This window comes from Bicyclus anynana, chromosome 9, assembly GCF_947172395.1.
Source record: "Bicyclus anynana chromosome 9, ilBicAnyn1.1, whole genome shotgun sequence".
In the NCBI taxonomy this organism is placed as follows: domain Eukaryota; kingdom Metazoa; phylum Arthropoda; class Insecta; order Lepidoptera; family Nymphalidae; genus Bicyclus; species Bicyclus anynana.
The window spans coordinates 4,772,452-4,791,961 of record NC_069091.1 but is presented as its reverse complement, the minus strand read 5'-3'; the positions used below and the strand labels follow the sequence as shown (position 1 = coordinate 4,791,961).

The 19,510-nt window shown below is 35.0% G+C and overlaps 3 protein-coding genes across 3 annotated transcripts in view; 2 read left to right on the top strand and 1 right to left on the bottom strand.

Annotated features, from left to right (window-relative positions):
• The window catches only part of LOC112047267 (cadherin-23), a 56,358-nt gene extending 51,318 nt beyond the window's left edge, over window positions 1-5,040 (top strand). Inside the window, exons 28-29 of the mRNA XM_024084337.2 lie at window positions 2,269-2,467; window positions 4,592-5,040. Of these exons, the coding sequence (XP_023940105.2) occupies window positions 2,269-2,467; window positions 4,592-4,938 (546 nt within the window). The 3' untranslated portion in view covers window positions 4,939-5,040. The remainder of the gene's footprint in view (window positions 1-2,268; window positions 2,468-4,591) is intronic.
• A 3,163-nt stretch (window positions 5,041-8,203) lies between these two features.
• On the bottom strand, window positions 8,204-11,283 carry LOC112047257 (ubiquitin-conjugating enzyme E2-17 kDa). The gene is made up of 5 exons (XM_024084310.2): window positions 10,963-11,283; window positions 10,409-10,472; window positions 9,951-9,982; window positions 9,550-9,733; window positions 8,204-9,465 (listed from the first exon to the last, which is right to left on the bottom strand). Exons 1-5 carry the CDS (start codon window positions 10,984-10,986, stop codon window positions 9,326-9,328), a joined length of 444 nt encoding a protein of 147 aa, XP_023940078.1. The 5' UTR covers window positions 10,987-11,283; the 3' UTR covers window positions 8,204-9,325.
• A 1,359-nt stretch (window positions 11,284-12,642) lies between these two features.
• The window catches only part of LOC112047262 (progestin and adipoQ receptor family member 3), a 33,892-nt gene continuing 27,024 nt past the window's right edge, over window positions 12,643-19,510 (top strand). Inside the window, exons 1-3 of the mRNA XM_024084328.2 lie at window positions 12,643-12,982; window positions 14,363-14,586; window positions 15,240-15,396. Coding sequence (XP_023940096.1) covers window positions 12,911-12,982; window positions 14,363-14,586; window positions 15,240-15,396 — 453 coding nt within the window. The 5' untranslated portion in view covers window positions 12,643-12,910. The remainder of the gene's footprint in view (window positions 12,983-14,362; window positions 14,587-15,239; window positions 15,397-19,510) is intronic.

Here is a 19,510-nt window from a genome sequence, read left to right as displayed (position 1 = left end):
AGATCCAGGGATTACCCCATATAACACCACAAAATTTACCTCTTTATAATATTAGTACATATAAGTTAGAATAGAAGCATATTCTAAGCAAAGTATCTTTAAAAAAAATGTCTTTATTAATAATTAATAATAATTAATGTTTACAATTATTGATACTTAGAACTAAGTACTTATTTAACACTTAAATGATCAAGTAGGTATAATAATAATTTAAAGTTGCGTTGATTTACTCGTAGGTTATATAAGTATCAGTCAATTTCTATATTATATTATCTGTCATAACTTCTATATGTCAACGCTATCTTTTGACGTCATGTTCACTTAAATTATAATAATAACGATATGGGACTGCCGGTAATAAAATTAATGATTTCCAATGCTTATCGACTGTGACGTCACTATTTATTACTGTGTGCTAGTTCGTTCCAAACTGCGCTTTTTGGAGACAAATAAAAAAACCTTGTGTTGTCCAAAGATAGATGCCGTTTTGACGGCCTCCGTGGCGCAGTGGTATGTGCGGTGGATTTACAAGACGAAGGTCCTGGGTTCTTTGAGATTTTCTTAATTTCTCCAGGTCTGGCTGGTATGAGGCTTCGGCCGTGGCTAGTTACCACCCTACCGGCAAAGACGTACCGCCAAGCGATTTAGCGTTCCGGTACGATGCCGTGTAGAAACCGAAAGGGGTGTGGATTTTCATCATCCTCCTAACAAATTAGCCCGCTTCCATCTTAGACACACATAAAGTAAGCGGTGTGTGTCCTGTCGCCGCGCCCCTACAAACTGGTTGATACCTAAAATCTTCTAATGCGCAGTTTAAGCCATAAACGGCCTCCGTGGCGCAATGGTATGCGCGGTGGATTTACAAAACGGAGGTCCTGGGTTCGATCCCCGGCTGGGTCGATTGAGATTTTCTTAATTGGTCCAGGTCTGGCTGGTGGGAGGCTTCGGCCGTGGTTAGTTACCACCCTACCGACAAAAACGTACCGCCAAGCGACTTAGCGTTCCGGTATGATGTCGTGTAGAAACCGAAAAGGAGTGTGAATTTTCATCCTAATGCTAACAAGTTAGCCCGCTTCCATCTTTGCATCATCACTTGGTGAGATTGTAGTCAAGGGCTAACTTGTAAAGAATAAAAAAAAAACATCAAAAAGATTGTATTTGACTGTACAAGGTAAACGAGGATCTTACGAGGTCTTACTTTTCTACACGTCATATTTTTGTCATTTATACAAATACTAATTTAGTACTTTGACGCTTTTTAAAATACTGAAAGTAAGGCCAGTGTCCTTAAATAGAAATATGTAAAGAAGTATTGTGTTTTTTATTTTATAATAATGGACATATTGTGTTGACTGGCGCCACTCTTAGAACAAAGCAACAAGATAAAAACATCAATACAATAATTTATCTCCTAGTCTCATTTCAATAACAATGTCGACGTGTGCTTATTTATGTATCACTCCTTCCATATATTAATTATTTATGCATGCGAATCTGTGCAGTAGGTATTGATTCATAAATTTTAAAGTGGGTACATATACGTATACGTTATACGTATGTATGTATAGGTGTATAAGTAGACGCGAATGTTTTTCCCCTTTTTCATTACAATTACAAAGTAAGCTGATAAAAATTGCGTTCTTGACCCAATCTGCTAGGACAACCTTGTTAATGTTTTTTGAATGCGTTTTTTTTTATTCAACTCTGAAAGTCGGAGTAGGTACAGAAGGCCAAGATGCCTCAAAGACGCCTCGTAAAGATACTGATCAAATCGGAAATATTGCTTTCTCTTTCGTTTCAATGGGACGAAAGAGAAGGAAAGGACGATTTCTTGGTCGTGTGTACTAGACAAATAAATCGTGTGTACTAGGACAAAGCCTTGGAAGTCCATGCAAGAGGCCTATGTCCAGCAGTGGACGTCCATCGGCTGTCATTGCTGATGATGGTGATGATGATACCACCTAGTTTGTCTACTTTTGGAAGTCTGGCTTAGATGTTGTGGTAAGGTGTATAGACAAACGTTGCCCAGTAGACAGCTTAAAGACAGCGCGTTCATGTGTTTATCTGAGGGACAGTTCTGTCAAACTGTCAAATGTCGGAAGCCCACGGACGGGTCGCCGTTCTGTAGAATTCCGCCATGGTCGAGTGCCAAGGGACTTGAATAGTTTGACATCTTACCTATACATACTAACCAAACGGACTTCCCGTAATCAGAAACAAGCCAAACGGACATCCGAAATCCGAACATATCAAACTTTTTTTCTCCAGGAATTCAACGTGCTGGATACGCAGCCAGCGGAGTACCAGCCCCTCACCGCAGACACGTTGTCTTCCAACCAAACGGTGTACTGGCTTGTGTGGACCACGTTGTTCCTAGCCATACTGTTGGTGCTCGTTGTCATGATGTGTCTGTCGCAGAGGGCGGACTTTGTGCGGAAACTGAAGGCCGCCACTGCCGCTGCTTATTGTAAGTAGGACTTATAAAAAACGCTTTGCGTCTTCTTTTCTCAAACAATGCGCCCTCTGCGTATGAGAAAAGATGACGCAACGCACGCGTTGGGTTTCGAATACCCTTTCTAAGTCTGTTTCTTCATTCTTACAACTAAGATTGTTTCAAAACAAGAGTAGTGACTAGGCATCTCCTAGGCAAGCTATCTTAAACCAAATTATCTACACTTAACATCAAGTGACATCGTTTTCAGACGCGACCCTGTATCTAGAATAAAAAAAAATAGAACCATTATCTGCCAATTTTTAAAAGCCCACAGATAGCAGATATGGTCTCTCCTGTTAGGCAGGCCATGTCTAGTCAATAGACTAATCTATTGACATGCCTTTAAGCGATTTAACTATGCGATAGAAATCAGATAGGGGCTTAAATTTAATAAACAGGCTAATATCATTTTTAAGATAGTGTTATACAATTTTAGACATGCCATGATGTCTGTGATAAGAGTACGCCGAATATTTTTTGCAGTGTAGAGCCCTATAATAACTAATAGACATTACTCCACTCCAGCACATACATGAGTAGGTACAGTGTTGTGTCCCTCATAATAAACATCACAATTATGGTCTCAAATTGCTTGAATTCCAATGTCGATATTGAGGAACGTCTAAAGGCCTGATATCAAAAGTAGTTGCCTAAACACCAATTTTGTTCCATGTAACTTTGGTTTTAATAAATAAAATAAATAATGAAAAATTGGTTTTAATACTTAAATGTTAATGTTGACAATGATTGAAAGTAAGGAGTAATATACAATCTATATTTGTACTTCAAAAAAGAGCAATTCGAGCAATATATCAATTAAACTCACGCGATTACCTTCGTCAAAAGTTTAAAGAAATAGGTATACTAACAGTAGCCTGTCAATATATATATAACAGTATAGTCTATGTAAGACAAAATATTAATTTGTACAAACGAAAAGGAGATTTAAACCCACGTCTTACTAGACACGGGCATAAGTTAGTTATTTCTGCATATCGTCTCCAAAGAGTAAAAAAATCTTTTGTAGGTTTGGGTGTACTCTTCTATAACAAGATCCCCAAGACTGTGATGGACCTGCCAATGCATAGCTTTAAGCAATGTGTTAAAAAACATTTACTTAGTCGAGGTTACTACAAAATTGATGAGTTCCTTAAAGATAAAAGCGCTTGGAGGCCATTGGATCAGCTTCCACCTTCACACAGGAAATAAAACTATAAGAAATTGTAATTGTTATCAATTGTAAATTATAATACTGTATGACTTTTTCAAAAGAGCAACTGTTGAGTTTCTTGCTGGATCTTCTCAGCAGAACCTGCCTTCCGAACCGGTGGTAGAATCTTTACAAATAGTCAACTGACGTGTCAAAAGTGCTTGTAAACTGAGCCTACTTGAAATAAATGATTTTTGATTTTGATTTTGATTTTTTGGAGATTTTTTTATCAACGCTGCAGTTAGATATTTCTTCTTCGCTGTTACAAATTTATAACTCTATTGAGGTTTTCCCAACAAGCAAATCACTCTCTTTTGTTTGTAGATAATTTATAGGTTTGATGCTCGCTCGTGAGAAATTGCTCGATCTAATTTACATTACGTCTAGTGTAGGTATTGTTATTAGTATTGTTCATATCTCGTCGTTTTTGTTTACCTACACAACACCTCGGTAGAAAGTACTTTTACAATGGAAACAAATGTATATCCCTGCAAACTAATATTGTATTAACTCTGGCCCTATTTAATCTATCACTGAAATTGGAAATATTAAATTGTTTTGCTTTGCCTTGAAAGAAATTGTCATCGGCATTCAAGAAACTCCCATTGCGTAGCTTAGCCTTAATGGTAGTAAACATCACCTAGGGGCTTAGCTACCGCTGTATCAATGATACGGGGCCCCTGTAGTCCAGGTGTGTAACTGTGAAAGCAAAAATTTGTAAAATTTTATCGACAATCTCTCTTAATCTGGTGCATCCTGGATGAAAAGAACATAAAAAACTGCTAAGGATATTATCAGGATTTGCCGCTCGTCTATTTGCCACTGATATCACCCCTTTAAGTAGTAAAGCACCACACGAAAACTATAATACCATATTTTATTTCCAGCATCCCCAACACCGGGCGAGTCCGACATGACGATACGTAGTTCTGGCGGTCGAGTGCCCAACACAAACAAACACAGCACGAAAGGCTCCAACCCGATATGGCTTCACGCGTACGAAAACGACTGGTACAAGTCTGACGACCAACTGAGCCACTCAGAGAGAGATTCCCTCGACGAAAACGCCGTAGATCAAGACATGTCCAACGAAAAACCGTATTTCATTACCACAGCCGCTTTCCCCTCCATACAATCCGAGGGGAACGCTCAACCGAATCAAACAAACTACGACTTCTACCAACAACTCGAGCAGATGAAGAATGCCAAAAACATGGAAACGACTGAGCTGTAATTTGTACGATTAAATATGTGCCTTCAATTAATTATGTACCTACCCTACTTTATAATGTTTGTATATTAATAATTATAAAATAAATAAAAATATTAGAATTTATTTTTGAAATTATTACAACGGGCCTGTTTTCATCTGACTAGACGCAAAGCATTAATGCTCTTTTCACCTCCCGGGGATTAGTTATCCTTGTAATTAATTTTAAACTTTAATATCAACAATGTCCAATTTGTAACGAACCCCGCTTTGTTGCGCCTTGTCAAGTGTATTCCGTCTGAAAAGCTAATTTTCGACCCATGTGTTAAGAGTTCCTCGAGTACGGGTGGTATAAACACTAATGATTTATGTATTATTGACAGCCCCCTCGACTTCGTTCTTACAATAGTATCCCTTAATATTTCCCTTCACTGCTCTGCTCCTATTACCTGCCCAGGAGTATGAAGAATAATTGTACCAAGTTTCGTTAAAAAATCCACCGAGTAGTTTTTGTTTCTATAACGAACATACAGACAGACGAAAATTTTACTCATTGCATTTTTGGCATCAGTATCGATCACTAATCACCCCTGATGGTTATTTTGATTAAAAGTGTACGATTTAAGTTCAGTTATTTGTTAGGAAACGTGAACGCCGTCACGCTGCCAGTCGCTTTAGTGATTTTGTGCGGTAATGTTTTGTGGTGTAATTATTGACCATAAATTGTTTAGTGCCTGGAGCACATGTCGGACAGGGTTCTGGGACCTGCTCAAGGTGTTTGTTTCACCACAAAATGATGGTGTCGCTGCTACCTAACACGATATACTTGTTATCGCGTTACAGTTTACAGCACTGGACCTTTTAATGGAGCTTAACATAGTTCAATCTTCATTATGGTTAACGTAGTTCCTGTTTCCGCGTCAATACGGGGACAAAATATAGCCTACGACTCACAAATTACGTGGATTTGTAGTAGTAAAATAATTTTCAAAATCGGTTCAGTAGATCCAGAGATTATCCTCTACAATACCACAAACTTTACGTCTTTAAAATATAAATGTAAAACAACAAAGTTGGCAACACTGAACACACACATACAAGAACTTGTATTTTTACCCGTTTTTTAATCAACTATGCACATCGTCATCGATATGGGAGGGGTGTAATGCCTAGTTCGTACTTCGTTCGAACTACTTTAGTATTTTAGTTGAGTAACTACGAACAATTTTTGGATTTACCGCCCAAAAATCGGTCGTACTCGACTAAAAAAGTCCGTACTAAGCCTCAAGTGTCTTGCAATTGAACCGGCTGCAACCATTTCCTTTTTGGTGGCTTCGTCGATAGTAAATAGTAATGCTCCGGACGAACTGTCGCATAGAACCAAATTAGAGTTACAATAATAAAAGTAGTCTTATTTAAATTGTACTCCTTTAACCTTTAGGTATAGGTAGGTACCTGTCGTTAGTGTTTCTACTTAGCGATAAATATATAAGTACCTACCTAGAGTCCTTCATTATTACCTACCTCGTCCAAATCCTTTTGTCATAGTTTATTTTGTTCTCTGATCTTACCATCACGGGAGACTGCAGCTAATCAGCCTATTGTAACGGCCTTAGACCATTCTTATTAATGGTCTAAGGTAACGGCCCATTAGAGGGCCAGGATTCCCTCCTTATTCGTGTGATATGGAGCTTAGACCCACCACGCTACTGAAATGCGGGTTGGCGGGCGTGAATATGACGATGTTTAATCAACCAACCCTATCAGATGTATTTGCCAGTTTCTACGAAGAAGCAGTCAAGCCTATTGAACAACAAACGTCTACTGCTTTGTCATCCTAGTTTGCCGTTTTTATGTAGGTAAGTATATCTAAAAAGTAAATTCACCGACTGAATATTTCTCTCACCCTGTACCTCATGTACCTTTCCGAAGGAAAATTCAACTCTTAACACAGTACTATCGCGTAGTCAGTGAATATGCTTTTGTATACTCCGCGCCAAACTTCTAGTCCAATCTGATGTTGCAACACGCCGAATTGTTCAGCCATACGCCTCGTGTTCAGAGCGAATTTATGTTTGTCGGGATCTAAGCTAACCTAATAAACACATAACGAAGAATTCGATAGTTTAATCGATTTTAACTTATGTGGACGGATGTATGGATTTGATATCATGGCATTTTTTTATTAACTATAGTAGACTACGCGGTTTGAGATTTCACCAGCATAGTTGCTGTTGAAATACGTGGATAAAATATAGGTTGTTCATCATAAAGGTAAGAATTTTTAAAATCAGTCCAGTCCAGTAGTTTATAGGAGTCTATTCAGCGCAAACAAACATGTCCTCTTTATATTAACGTACATACAATGTATTCTCCCCTTAAATTATACAGTTTTAGCCCAAACACTAGACCTCTTTTATTTTTAGTCCGGCTTCTTGGCCGCGCCATTGAGGCTTTAATTTATACTTACTAGAGGACGCCCGCAAATTAGTCCGCGCGAAATTCAGTTTTTTCACAGATCATGCGAAAGCGGAAGCATGGATTTTTTTGGGATAAGTAACCCATATGTTAAAACCAGGATATAGATCTATGTACCTCGGCTTTAAATTTTTGCCTAATCAATCTGAGTGATACAGTCCCCATACTTTCGTGTTTATAATATTAGTGGTTTTAATAACTAGTTAAGCTGTCTGTTTTTTTGTTTAATTATTATTTAAAAGAATTGAATTCATAACTAGGCATTATAAAAAAACTAAGCATCAATACCTCTATGAATATGAGGTGATCAGTAGGTATGTACATGTAATAGATGAGTCTCCTGACTTCCTGATTAGATAAAGACAGTTGGAAGATATCAAAGTAAATAATATTCCTGAAAAACTTCGCATAAAATTCTAGGTAAGGCAGTGCAAATAAGCCTAAATGAAGTCATCAACCTACTGGAGATCGAATGTCGTAACTATCATATTTCTGAAAACTTAGTTGACGAATCGCGCATCTCAAAACAAAATTCAACACATGACCTAAATAAAGGGGAATGACCTACTAAACACGTCCTTTTTTCAATCAACAAGAAGATATAATTAGAATTACAATGACGCTATTTTACAAAAAGTAAGTTTTACAGCGATCATAATGATTTTGTAGAACAAACTATTTGAAGTCTAGTACCTAAAAAATATTTATAAAATCTACTAGTCTACTGGTAAATTATTATTACTGAGTAACTTTTTAAGCTTAAATTTTCTTAGAATGAATTTAGGAAGTAGCCTAAATAAAGATCACGAAGTTATTTACATACACAATAATTTATTGTTTCTTACAATTTAGTGAAGCTAAAATACATCTTGTCGATTGATTACAGATTGAAAAAAGCTTTAGGTTACTTACTATCTCTCCCCGTGTTTAACCAAGTGAACAAAAGCTTCCTCAATAGCTGTAAAGTAACACATGCCACTCGTGCCATGGTGTCTGATCGCCATACTGATAATAATAAAACGACGGATACGAGGATGGGTTGCGGATAGGATTTATTTCGCGGAAATCACAACGCAGGTATCCTTACAACCACAATATATATTAGATAAAATTATAATAAATTGCTGTATTGAAAAAATCTAGATTTAACTTATCATCTTATGAGATACACTGTAATTTTATACTGAATCTTGCATCTATCGGAGCGTTTTCAAACATTAAATATTGTGGATGAAAGAAAACTGACCACTGTAATCACTGTCAGTCCATTCAGCACTCTACAATTATTTACTAACTTATAAAAAAAAAGTTTGTTTACAAAAATTAACACTCATTCAACTCCGTCAAGCTCATATTGTTTTCCCATTTACTTACATTAACCAGAATGTTCGTAACACGTGAGCTATACATACACAATTCATTGACAAAACTTAGTGGACAGGACAAGTGTCAAGCATTTAACGCTCCATTACCTAAACATATGGCTATTGTACAGTTTCACAATGCAATTTAGATCTAGTTAAAGTACAAATTCTTTAGGAATTACATGAATTCAAATTCAAATAATGTATAAATTTAACTAATATTTAACTAAAGAGTGTACGCGATAAGACATCTTCGACACATCAATGTTAAATGGAAAACAATTTCTTCTTATAGAAAATGTTACTTACACATTAGATGAACAAAAACTATCTGCACATGTGAATCGATTTTTTTTACTTAGCTGTAATAATTGGCATTGAAAGGTACAATACAATATAACAGACCAATTCTAAAAGACCTTATTATTGATTTAAAACACAAATGTCAGTAATTTAGTTGAATAAGGATTTAGACCAAAAGGGATTGGGGAACAGAAACAGAGAGAAGGGTATAGCCCGGGCTGTGGCGATGTGTGTGTATATGTTTTGCTGATGTCACTTTTGACTCATCACATGGCATACTTCCGCGTCCACTCTCGGGCTAATTCATTGTACTTTTCTCTGTCAGTTTTGTAGATCCTAGCAATTTCTGGCACCAAGGGATCATCCGGGTTTGGATCGCATAGGAGTGAGCAGATTGAGAGCAACACTGAAACAACAATATACAGGTGAAACCGACCGCCATAACATTATAAGTCATATTATACTCATGCATGTATGAATTTTGATGTACCTTTGGATATGGTAAGTGCTGGAGACCACTGTGCACGCAAAATATCAAGACAAATAGAACCATTACTGTTTATATTGGGATGATAGATACGCGTTGTGAATGCAACTTTTGGTGGTTTGAATGGATAGTCTGTAGGGAAATGTATAGTCAGGAAAAACACACCACCTTGATAGGGACTGTCGACCTGAAAATAATGACACATTATATAAGTTATGTTCCACATCTATTTCTGTATAAGACAACATAATCAACTTGCTTCATTGATTCTATGGCTTCATTGAAATACAAGTGATCAGTACACTTGTGTGCTTCACTCCACATGTAAATATTCTTTGGTTCAAGGAAATTTATGATAATTATTATATTCTATGTTATATTTATAGATAGATACTCATACTTACTGGACCCATTATTGTGGCTTGCCAGTGAAAGACTGTAAAGTAGAAAGAAAATTTAATTAGTTATGTACTATAAACAGTTACATTATTGTAATTACAATTTGTACCTAAAACAGCTGATTTAATTTTTAACAATAAACTGTTTAGAAACAGTTATATTTTAACAAAATAAACAATTGTATATTGTTACTATTATCATCTAATCAACAATATTTGAATGCAAAGCCAAACAGCTGATGAGTCATTCAGTCCTACCATTTAGATAAGACAATCATTATTTTTGTAACCTGGTTACTTTAAATTGAAAATGTTGTCAAGAAAATATTTTTGGACACATTATGAATTGAAAATTGAAAGGCTGTAGGCGTATTTTATTCAAATGAGTCACGAATACAACGTAACGTAACGTATGTACTTAATACACTCAATTATTTAAAGGATCAATAAATGCAAGTACTTACGATCTTCTCCGTGTGGGCCTGCGGAACATTGTGCTGGGGGATCTCTGCCCAGGTCTTGTAATTCCTGGAATAGTAGGAAATACGTTCAATGTGCGATTCAGGAAACAATACGGGCGAGCAAGATGTCAAACACATCATCTACAAAACAGAGCGGTGAACAAAGCAACGACAACGGACCGTTATAAGACACAAATGTAGTTTTATATTACGCCACATAGTATCCCTCTACTAAAAGTCGTTCCCCGTGACAAATATATGACAAGAAATCCTTAAAATTGGCACATATTTCCGACATTTTATGTACGCCGTGTGCATAAAATTCTCGCCTCTAAAAGCCAGTATGTCACCGTTACACGACTAAAAATGGGATTCCACAATAAAACGGGATTAATCTGCGAATATATCAACACGCACACAGAAATATCCAGAAGAAATTTCGATAATAGGTATTCACAATGACGAAACATTCACTACGAAGTCTGTTGCCGTTTTATAGCACACCACTTTTAAGTTATCGTTGTTTAAAATAAACGTTTTAATCTTCGAATACGTACCCTATTAATTCGTTTTAACGCCATTTGATTATTTTATGATTGATTAAACCGACTTTCCACTAGACAACGAAACTGTGAGCCAAGGACCTTTGATTAGAGATTGCAAGATGGCTCCCGTCTAAACGCAAAAGTACCACATTAGTCGTTTTATGCAATAATAATGAAAAATGTAACAATAAAGGCAAAACTTCAAATACTTGAGTATAAAATAATATTAACTAATATTAAGAAATAATAAGAATTAGAACAGAGCGCAAGTTCTAACAAAATTAACACACTCGCGACGAATGGAGAACAGCAAACAGGAAAATCGACCATTTACAAAGAACGTTCACGATTACATTTCTTTTTTTTAAATGTTTACTGTTACTAAATTTCAAAATTTAATTAATTGACTTGCTAAAATAGATGAAAACTTTAACTAAAAATATATTGGGTTCTATTTCTACCTATATATTATGATAGCTTTCATTGATTGATGATTTTAATTTCTTTAATATATCTTTTAATCAATACAAATAGTTGTTACTGGCAACACTCAAAATTAACTACGGATATGACGTATTACATATTGGAATTCTCGGCGCTATTTTTGGATAACAAAGTAGGTATGTATAAGGTTATTTTCAAGCACATTTTTGCAATTTGAAACTTTCTCAGGTGGTAATGTCGGAATTCATTTATAAATCTTTTACCCGATACAGCTATTTACATTTTTTACTACTCCTGGAGATATATTTTTTTGTTTGTTATCATTTCCAGTTGTATTTTTAATTATATGCTTAATACAATAAAAATTCAAATAAATAATAATATGCAAATTTATAGTAAGCATGAATTAAATTAGGTATATAATAGAGAAATATTACAAGATATATATGGAATAGGATAATCACAAGAATAACCTACTCACTACTGCCTATGTGGAATTTAATAATTAATTCGTATTTTTAAAACATGCATCTCAAAACAAGTTTCAGCTGAATATCAAATTATCAACGTCTTCAGGGCATAGAGCTATGACCTAGGTCCTAGAGGCAATAGAGCTGAAGATTCAAGATTTGAATATTTACTGGCGAAATAGGACTCGCCGTGACGCCGTCGCTGCACGATACCTAGTATACCTACCCTATTTTATTAAGTTTAAAAAAGTTTTCTCATCTTTGTTTTTTTAAAAGTACTTTTTCAACTGAAGCTTTGGTAACGATGATTAATTTTTACGATGAGTAATTTTCTTTCTATTATGTACAAAATTATGCGCTAATTACAAATTGCTATGTTGCCAAGGTACTATCGCGTTTTAACGCCTCACAATTTTCATTGTTCGTTAGAAAATAAATTTTTATTCCTATTCTGAGACAGGTTATCAATTATTAACTGAGTTATTCAATGTTTTAATATGGATGAAATCAAATCAAATTAACTTCTAGAGATAAAACACGAAAAAACCATAAAGGAATGATAAATTAAAATAAAACAAGAGTGCAAGTATTAAAAAAATATATTTTGGACCATAGTCTAAATTGACATTGACGTTCAAGTTTGACATTGACGTTTCAAGTTATTTGGACTTACGAGTAATTTGTCAATGTCGTAAGATGTCATGTCGTGTCAGACAAACAATGACAAAAATCAAAGTGATGAAAACTCACTTGCACCTTTATTTGACGTTTGTGACACTGACTTGCACTTCACTTGACTTGCCTTCACTTCAGTGATCAGTCAAGTAGTTCAGCGCGGCATGTTTGGTTGTATGTAATTATCGCCGCGAGTGGAAAATACGAAACTATTATTTTAAGATAGTAGAGCCTAGTATATTTATTAATCGCAACTAAGTGTTTTAGTTTTAGAAGAAAATCTGTGATATCTGGTGTAATTATGAAATTATAAAATTATTCTTGATATTAATAAATTTGTTTTGGAGACAAAGTGAAAAAGAATTTACACCATGACTCTAACTATGACAAGAAAAGTTAGTGAATGCCAGGCAGAAACTGTCCAATTTATGCCTGTACAAAAAGTAAGTTTTCAAAGTGTTTAGTGGTTAAATTTATAATATTATTTTATTATTTACTCAATATCCAGCTGCCTACATATAGAAAAAACAAGATTTAGGATTTTGACTTCAATTATTCAAATTTCAAATTTCAATCAGGCTTAATTTACAAGCATTTTTGAAAAGTCAAGTTATGTCATGATTTAGAGGTTGAAATTGAAGTCGAATAAAATTAAATATACAATTACATAGGTACTTACTTGTTTATATAAAATAAATATTGTGTTTATAGCTAAGCTATTTGGCTTTCATCAAAAAATAATTTTAAGTTTAGGATCTACCCTCCAATAGTAGATTAAAGTAGTTGGATTGGAATCCAACTAAGAGCGAAAACATGTTTTAATTTTTGAAGTAATATTTGATAAGAGATATTTTAAGAGTTAAAATATTAAATTAAATATTAACTGTTCTTCAGTTCAGTCATGAAATTTCCACTTGGCAGTAGGAATGTAGGTAGGCTATGTACAGAATACTCTGGTTGCTATTTTTAATACTTAATCTTCTACATATATAAAAAAAATTAGTTACGCTATTTATAATTTAAGAACAGCTGAGCCAATTTGGCTGAAATATGGTGTACAGGTAGCTTAGAACCAGGAAGAGGACATCGGATACTTAGGGTAGGGATAGGGTATGGGTAGGGTAGGGGTATGGTAGGGTGAGAGTAGGATAACAAAGAGTTTCATGTGGACCAAGTCGCGGGCGACCACTAAAGTGTATTTCATATAGCATGGGTACAGTGACAGTCGCCTGCATGACATTCATAATACATACTATTATCGTAAATCGTGGCAAACTTTCAAGAGTCAAACAAACTGTCACCCACACCATCCTACATGAAACGGACTGTAGTATATAATTTACAAATGGTAGATAGCAAGCAAAGTCAAGCTAAGATAAATACAGCAAAGGAACTGCAGTATTTACATCGGAGGTGCCCTTTACCACTCTTAAATAAATAATTTTGTAATTTAGTATTAGTTAAAACTCAGCACTATGGTTTTGGAGATCACTGACCATAGTCACAGTTGTAGCCTGAACAGACTACAACTGTGACTATAGGACCCATAACACAAGCCTCAGATGGTGTAGCTAGACACTAAAGTGTTTTTCAGATACCATATGGGTATAGTGACAGTTGCCTTATGACCTTCATAATATGTACTATTATTGTGAATCACAGGAAGCATGCAAGAGAGAAATGTACTGTCACCATACCCATGCTATCTGAAAAACACTTTAATACAATACACAATGGATCCAGCACCCACACAATGAATCCATGGAATGCTAAGATCCCTTTTATTTTTGGAAAAAAATAATAATAAAATCTTGTTGTTAAAGCTTGAAGATGACTGCATACAAGAAAAAGAATTCAATGCCAGCAGCACATTATTGAGAAGAGGAAAAAAGCTAGAAGACAACAATAACCTAACAAAAGAAGATGTAGAGTACATAAACTTTAGAAAACTTCTCAAATATGAAGAAGCACCAGAATATTTACAACATAATCCATACATAAAGGATGGGTATAGAAAATTATTGCCCACCAGATTATGTTGGGAGAGGTAAGATATTTTCATTAAATCTTTTGAGTCTTATGTAATAAGACTGAATTAAAAAAAATGCAGAACTAGTTTTAAACTCATACAGGGTTTTTAGTCATGAACTTGTTTGTCTGTCAAAGAAGTTGACAGCCTCCGTGGTGCAGTGGTATGTGTAATGGACTTACAAGACTAAGGTCCTGGCTTTGATCCCCGGCTTAGCCGATTTCTTGATTGGTCCAGGTCTGGTTTATGGGCGACTTCAGCCACTTCTGGTTACCACCCTACCAGCAAATAAGTTCTGCCAAGCGATTTAGCATTCCGGTACAATGTTGTGTAGAAACAAAATGGGTGTGGATTTTCAACCCTAACAAGTTAGCCCTCTTCTGTCTTGGATTGAATCATCACTTACCATCAGGTGAGATTGTAGTCAAGGGCTAACTTGAAAAGGAGGGTGTGGTCTGGTCCGAGCATGCACCTCCAACTTTTCAGTTATGTGCATTTTAAGAAATTAATTTTTGTGAGGACATCTGCATGCCATAGAATTTTTTTAAATCTCTGCGTGTGTGAAGTCTGCCAATCTTTTGGGCCAGCGTGGTGGACTATTGGCCTAACCCTCTCATTGTGAGAGGAGACTATGACCTAAATGGCCCCTCAAATAACAAAATAATTTTCAGCATATTCTGGTGGACAAACGAAACAATGAACATATGGACTCACATATTCGGTTTCTTCCTACTGCTGTTCCTCACCATCAACGACCTGGTCATCATCAACATCCACGCCACCGTCACCGACAAGACAGTCGCGGCGATATTGTTCTCCTGTTTTCTTGTAAGTCACATTTCATTTTATTGCTTTACTGTGAATACTTACTTACTTACTAGCTGACGCCGCGCGGTTTCACCTGCGTGGTTCCCGTTCCCGTAGGAATATGGGGATAATATATAGCCTATAGCCTTTTTCGATAAATGGGCTATCTAACACTGAAATATTTTTTCAAATCGGATCAGTAGTTCCTGAGATTAGCGCGTTCAAACAAACAAACAAATTAACAAACTCTTCAGCTTTATAATATTAGTATAGAATAGATAAAATAGATATACAGGGTGCTCGGGAGTATTTCCCATAACTCTAGGGTCATATTCTCTAAGGAAAATTAATTAAAAATGTTCAAGGAAAGTGTTGTTCCAAAATGAATATTTTCGGAGTAAAAACTATTTCTATTGTAAATAGATCTTAAATTGTGTCCCTTGTATCGCATCCTTATATAATGACAGCCAAACTTATTCATTAATAAATATCATGAAGTATCTTACTAGTGAAGTGCGGAGTGCCAGCAATATTCTCATCGATATCGACAGTCTTACCACTATTATAAAGGCGTGTGTTACGTACATGGATAGTCGGATTATTTGAATCCATACTTTGTATGAAAAATTAAAAAAAACGAATAATTAAAAATATGAATAATAGTTTAAATTCCATATATGGGGATACCTGGGGATATGGAGCTTATGTCCACGCTGCTCCAATGTGTGTTGGCGGACGTAAGATGAGAATGTTAACTATTTTACGATCACTATTACGATGTTAATGAGGACTTTTACTGAAATTTTCTCAGAAGTAAGAAATCAGTAATTTACGGCTCGACCCAGATCTCGAACATTGTGTTCAAAAGCCACATAGGCTTATCACTGGACCAACGAGAGAGTTCATTAGAATAAAAATATCTACTTAATTTTAATTTTTTTCCTATAAAGGCGCAAGTGATGACACAGCTTAAACGAATATAGGTAACTCTTAATTTATGAAAAAGTATTTTTAACAGAAAAATTATCATTGCTACAGCGACTAGTTTAAAAAAGCAAAATTAAAATGTTTTCAAAGTTCATGTCTTACAGGTCACTGTACATTTTGCTTAGTAATAAAATTGAAATAAAATCAAGGAATCGTGACGCATATATTACACGCGGTATTGCTTTAGTCTCAAAGATATTTTTCGTATTTTTTCCTGTTCCTAGGTACACAGTACAATAGGTAAGCTACATTTTTTCTAGATAAGAAACAGTCATCATTATCAACCCATATTCGGCTCATTGCTGAGCTTGAGTTTCCTTTCAGAATGAGAGGGGTCAGGCCATTAGTCCACCACGCTGGCCCACTGCGGATTGGCAGACTTCACACACGCAGAGAATTAAGAAAATTCTCTGGTATGCAGGTTTCCTCACGATGTTTTTCCTTCACCGTTTGAGACACGTGATATTTAATTTCTTAAAATGCACACACCTGAAAAGTTGGAGGTGCATGACCCGGACCGGATTCGAACCCGCCCTCCGGAATCGGAGGCAGAGGTCATATCCACTGAGCTATCACGGCTCTCAAGAAAACAGTAATATCGCCATATTGTCTTTGTAGGGTTCTGTATAAATTTCTAGACGTACCTACTTGATTCCAAGAGTTCCATACTAGATATAGGTATTACTGGATTACGTACCTGCTTTAAATAAAGATACATTTTTACTTTTTTACTACATTTTTATGATTTAATTACAAATATATAGTATGTGCCAATTTTTATATTTTTAATGTTTTTTTTTAATTTGACGAAGTTCTGGCCATTACAGCCTCTTAGGTCATTATTTTTATTAATAACTAGTGGACCCCCGCGGTTTCACGTGTATAGTCTACGTCCACGACGGGGATAAAAATATATATCCTATGATAATTATTAATACAGTAAAAACTTTTCCATTGAAAGAATTTTTAAATTCAGTCCAATAGTTTCAGAACCTCTTCACTACAAATTCCTCTGTATAATGTTAGTGTTGTTAATTTTAAATTAGAAGCAATTTTAGATATGATAAATGATTGAAAAATATGAAAGATTAAGTATAAAATGAAATCTGTAATCGGTATACCTGTATGATATTGTAAATGACTAAATTATTTTTATTAATGAACCTTATAATAATTTAAAAGACCTTGGTGTATGACATCAAGGTTTTTGTTTTTATATCTACATTTTGCGGAAAAAGGTTTAATTTTCATAAAATGTTTAAATTTTTAGAGTCGCAAATAGTATTCAAGTAGATAGGTACAGGTTTTAAGGTTTATTTTTAGAGTAGGTACATAAGTCGATTAAATTGTTATATTTAACTACTTTTCGTTTTAGTATTCGTTAGCTATTTTTTGAGAATATAATATTATTTTATTTTAGAGTTATAGATCATGAATTATTTCTAAAATTAATGTAATGGCTATAATTTGATTTATATTAGGCTTTATTTCGTTCGTACCGACTAGATAATATATTTATATATATTCCTATTTGGGTAAGAAATTATTATTTAAATCATCATCATTATTCCTCATTATCACCCGATGGACGTCCACTGTTGCACATAGGCCTCTTGCATGAACTTCCAAACGTAATGTCTTGAGCTGTCAGCGTCGTCCCCAGTGTCACCCTTCTTAGGAGGCCCATAGTTAGCGAACAAGTCTCGGAACCATAAGTCATCACTGGCAACACGCACTGTTCGAAGACTTCGATAGTCGAGAAGATATCTCCTAAGATATTTATTAAAAGTAAATGGTGTCAAATGCAAGATAGACATAATATGTTGTCGCGGACTTCCGACAGTTCCAACAATCATAGTCATAAAACCTTAGGTACTCGTACCTAGGTACGCCTTACTCATAAATCATTCTATCCATTGGTGAACAGTTTTAAGTTTATCGTGAACAGACAGGCAACCAAACAGACATATGCAACAGAGAGTTTTGTTTTTTTATGCAAGGAATTATAGATATAGTAGGTAGAAACATCTACATATAGGTAATCTTTACAAATAGTCAACTGACGTGGCAAAAGTGCTTGTAAACTGAGCCTACTTGAAATAAATGTTTTTTGATTTTGATTTTGATTTTATAATGTCTGCTAAAAGTTGAACATTGCAAATCTCATGTAATTCTGTATGGAAGGTTAACTATCACTGTGTTAAAACTTGATGTTATAAAATACGAGCTCTTTGAACGTCGACGTCTCGAAAGCGAAGCCTCATGTCATACCGGACCCGCCTATCTGCTTTAGTGAAAGTTTGCCATTTTGTTCCACCGAAACGCGATAATACTTAACGCGATAATACTTAGCGAAAATACTTAACGATTTAAAAATAACAGGTGAACATCGTTAATTGATATTCACTTATTAGAATTTCTTAATAGGAGATAAATAAATCTTAAGATAGGTAAATTTTTTTTAATTGCTGTCATGTTCGTACTTACATACTGGTGCATTGTATTTTCATGCATAGTTTGTATTACTTAATATGACATCGGTACTATTTCTGCGTTATAGGTACATTCGATTTTTACAATTCTCGCAGGAACTATGGACTTTCCTTGACAAAAAGTAACCTTTAGGGATTTACTCCATCGCTATAGTTACTCGTAGTTATCGACAACTTCATAGACTACTTCAATACTGTAAATCTCGGCTTACAATTAATATTTAAAAAGTTTGGACTTGCAATAACTGTTTTATTTCACGTTTTACTTGCGCTTCCTTGTATACGATATTGTTAAAAACTTTCTAGCAAAAATATACAAATTAAAAGACTTTGAAGTTTTTGTTTGGGACTGGCACACTTAGCTAAACCCTCAACATTTTTTAATAAGGGATAATTATGTAAAATAAAAGATTTTTTATCTTTTATTTTACAAAAATTACAAAAAATAGTTTTATGGCACCTTTTAAATAATTGAAAGAAATTAAAAATTGATCATTTTAAGGTACCTTTTTAATGTTGCAAGAGTCTGAAATTGTTATGGTTTGCTTATCAATTTAAGTTTAAAAGGTTGTAAATATAAGTTAAAAGTTAAATAAATAAACCCAAGACTAGGTAGGTAGTTCTTATGTCGTTTATGCTGTAACCTAGAAGGAAAA

What these genes read in the sequence shown, in the direction of transcription:
- LOC112047257 (XM_024084310.2), bottom strand. Translation starts at nt 10,986, where the DNA reads ATGGCGTTAAAACGAATTAATAGG. An exon ending in AAGCCACAATAATGGGTCCA is followed by an intron (nt 9,734 to 9,950) that starts GTAAGTATGAGT and finishes CATTATTTTCAG; the next exon opens with GTCGACAGTCCCTATCAAGG. An exon ending in AGCACTTACCATATCCAAAG is followed by an intron (nt 9,466 to 9,549) that starts GTACATCAAAAT and finishes TTGTTGTTTCAG; the next exon opens with TGTTGCTCTCAATCTGCTCA.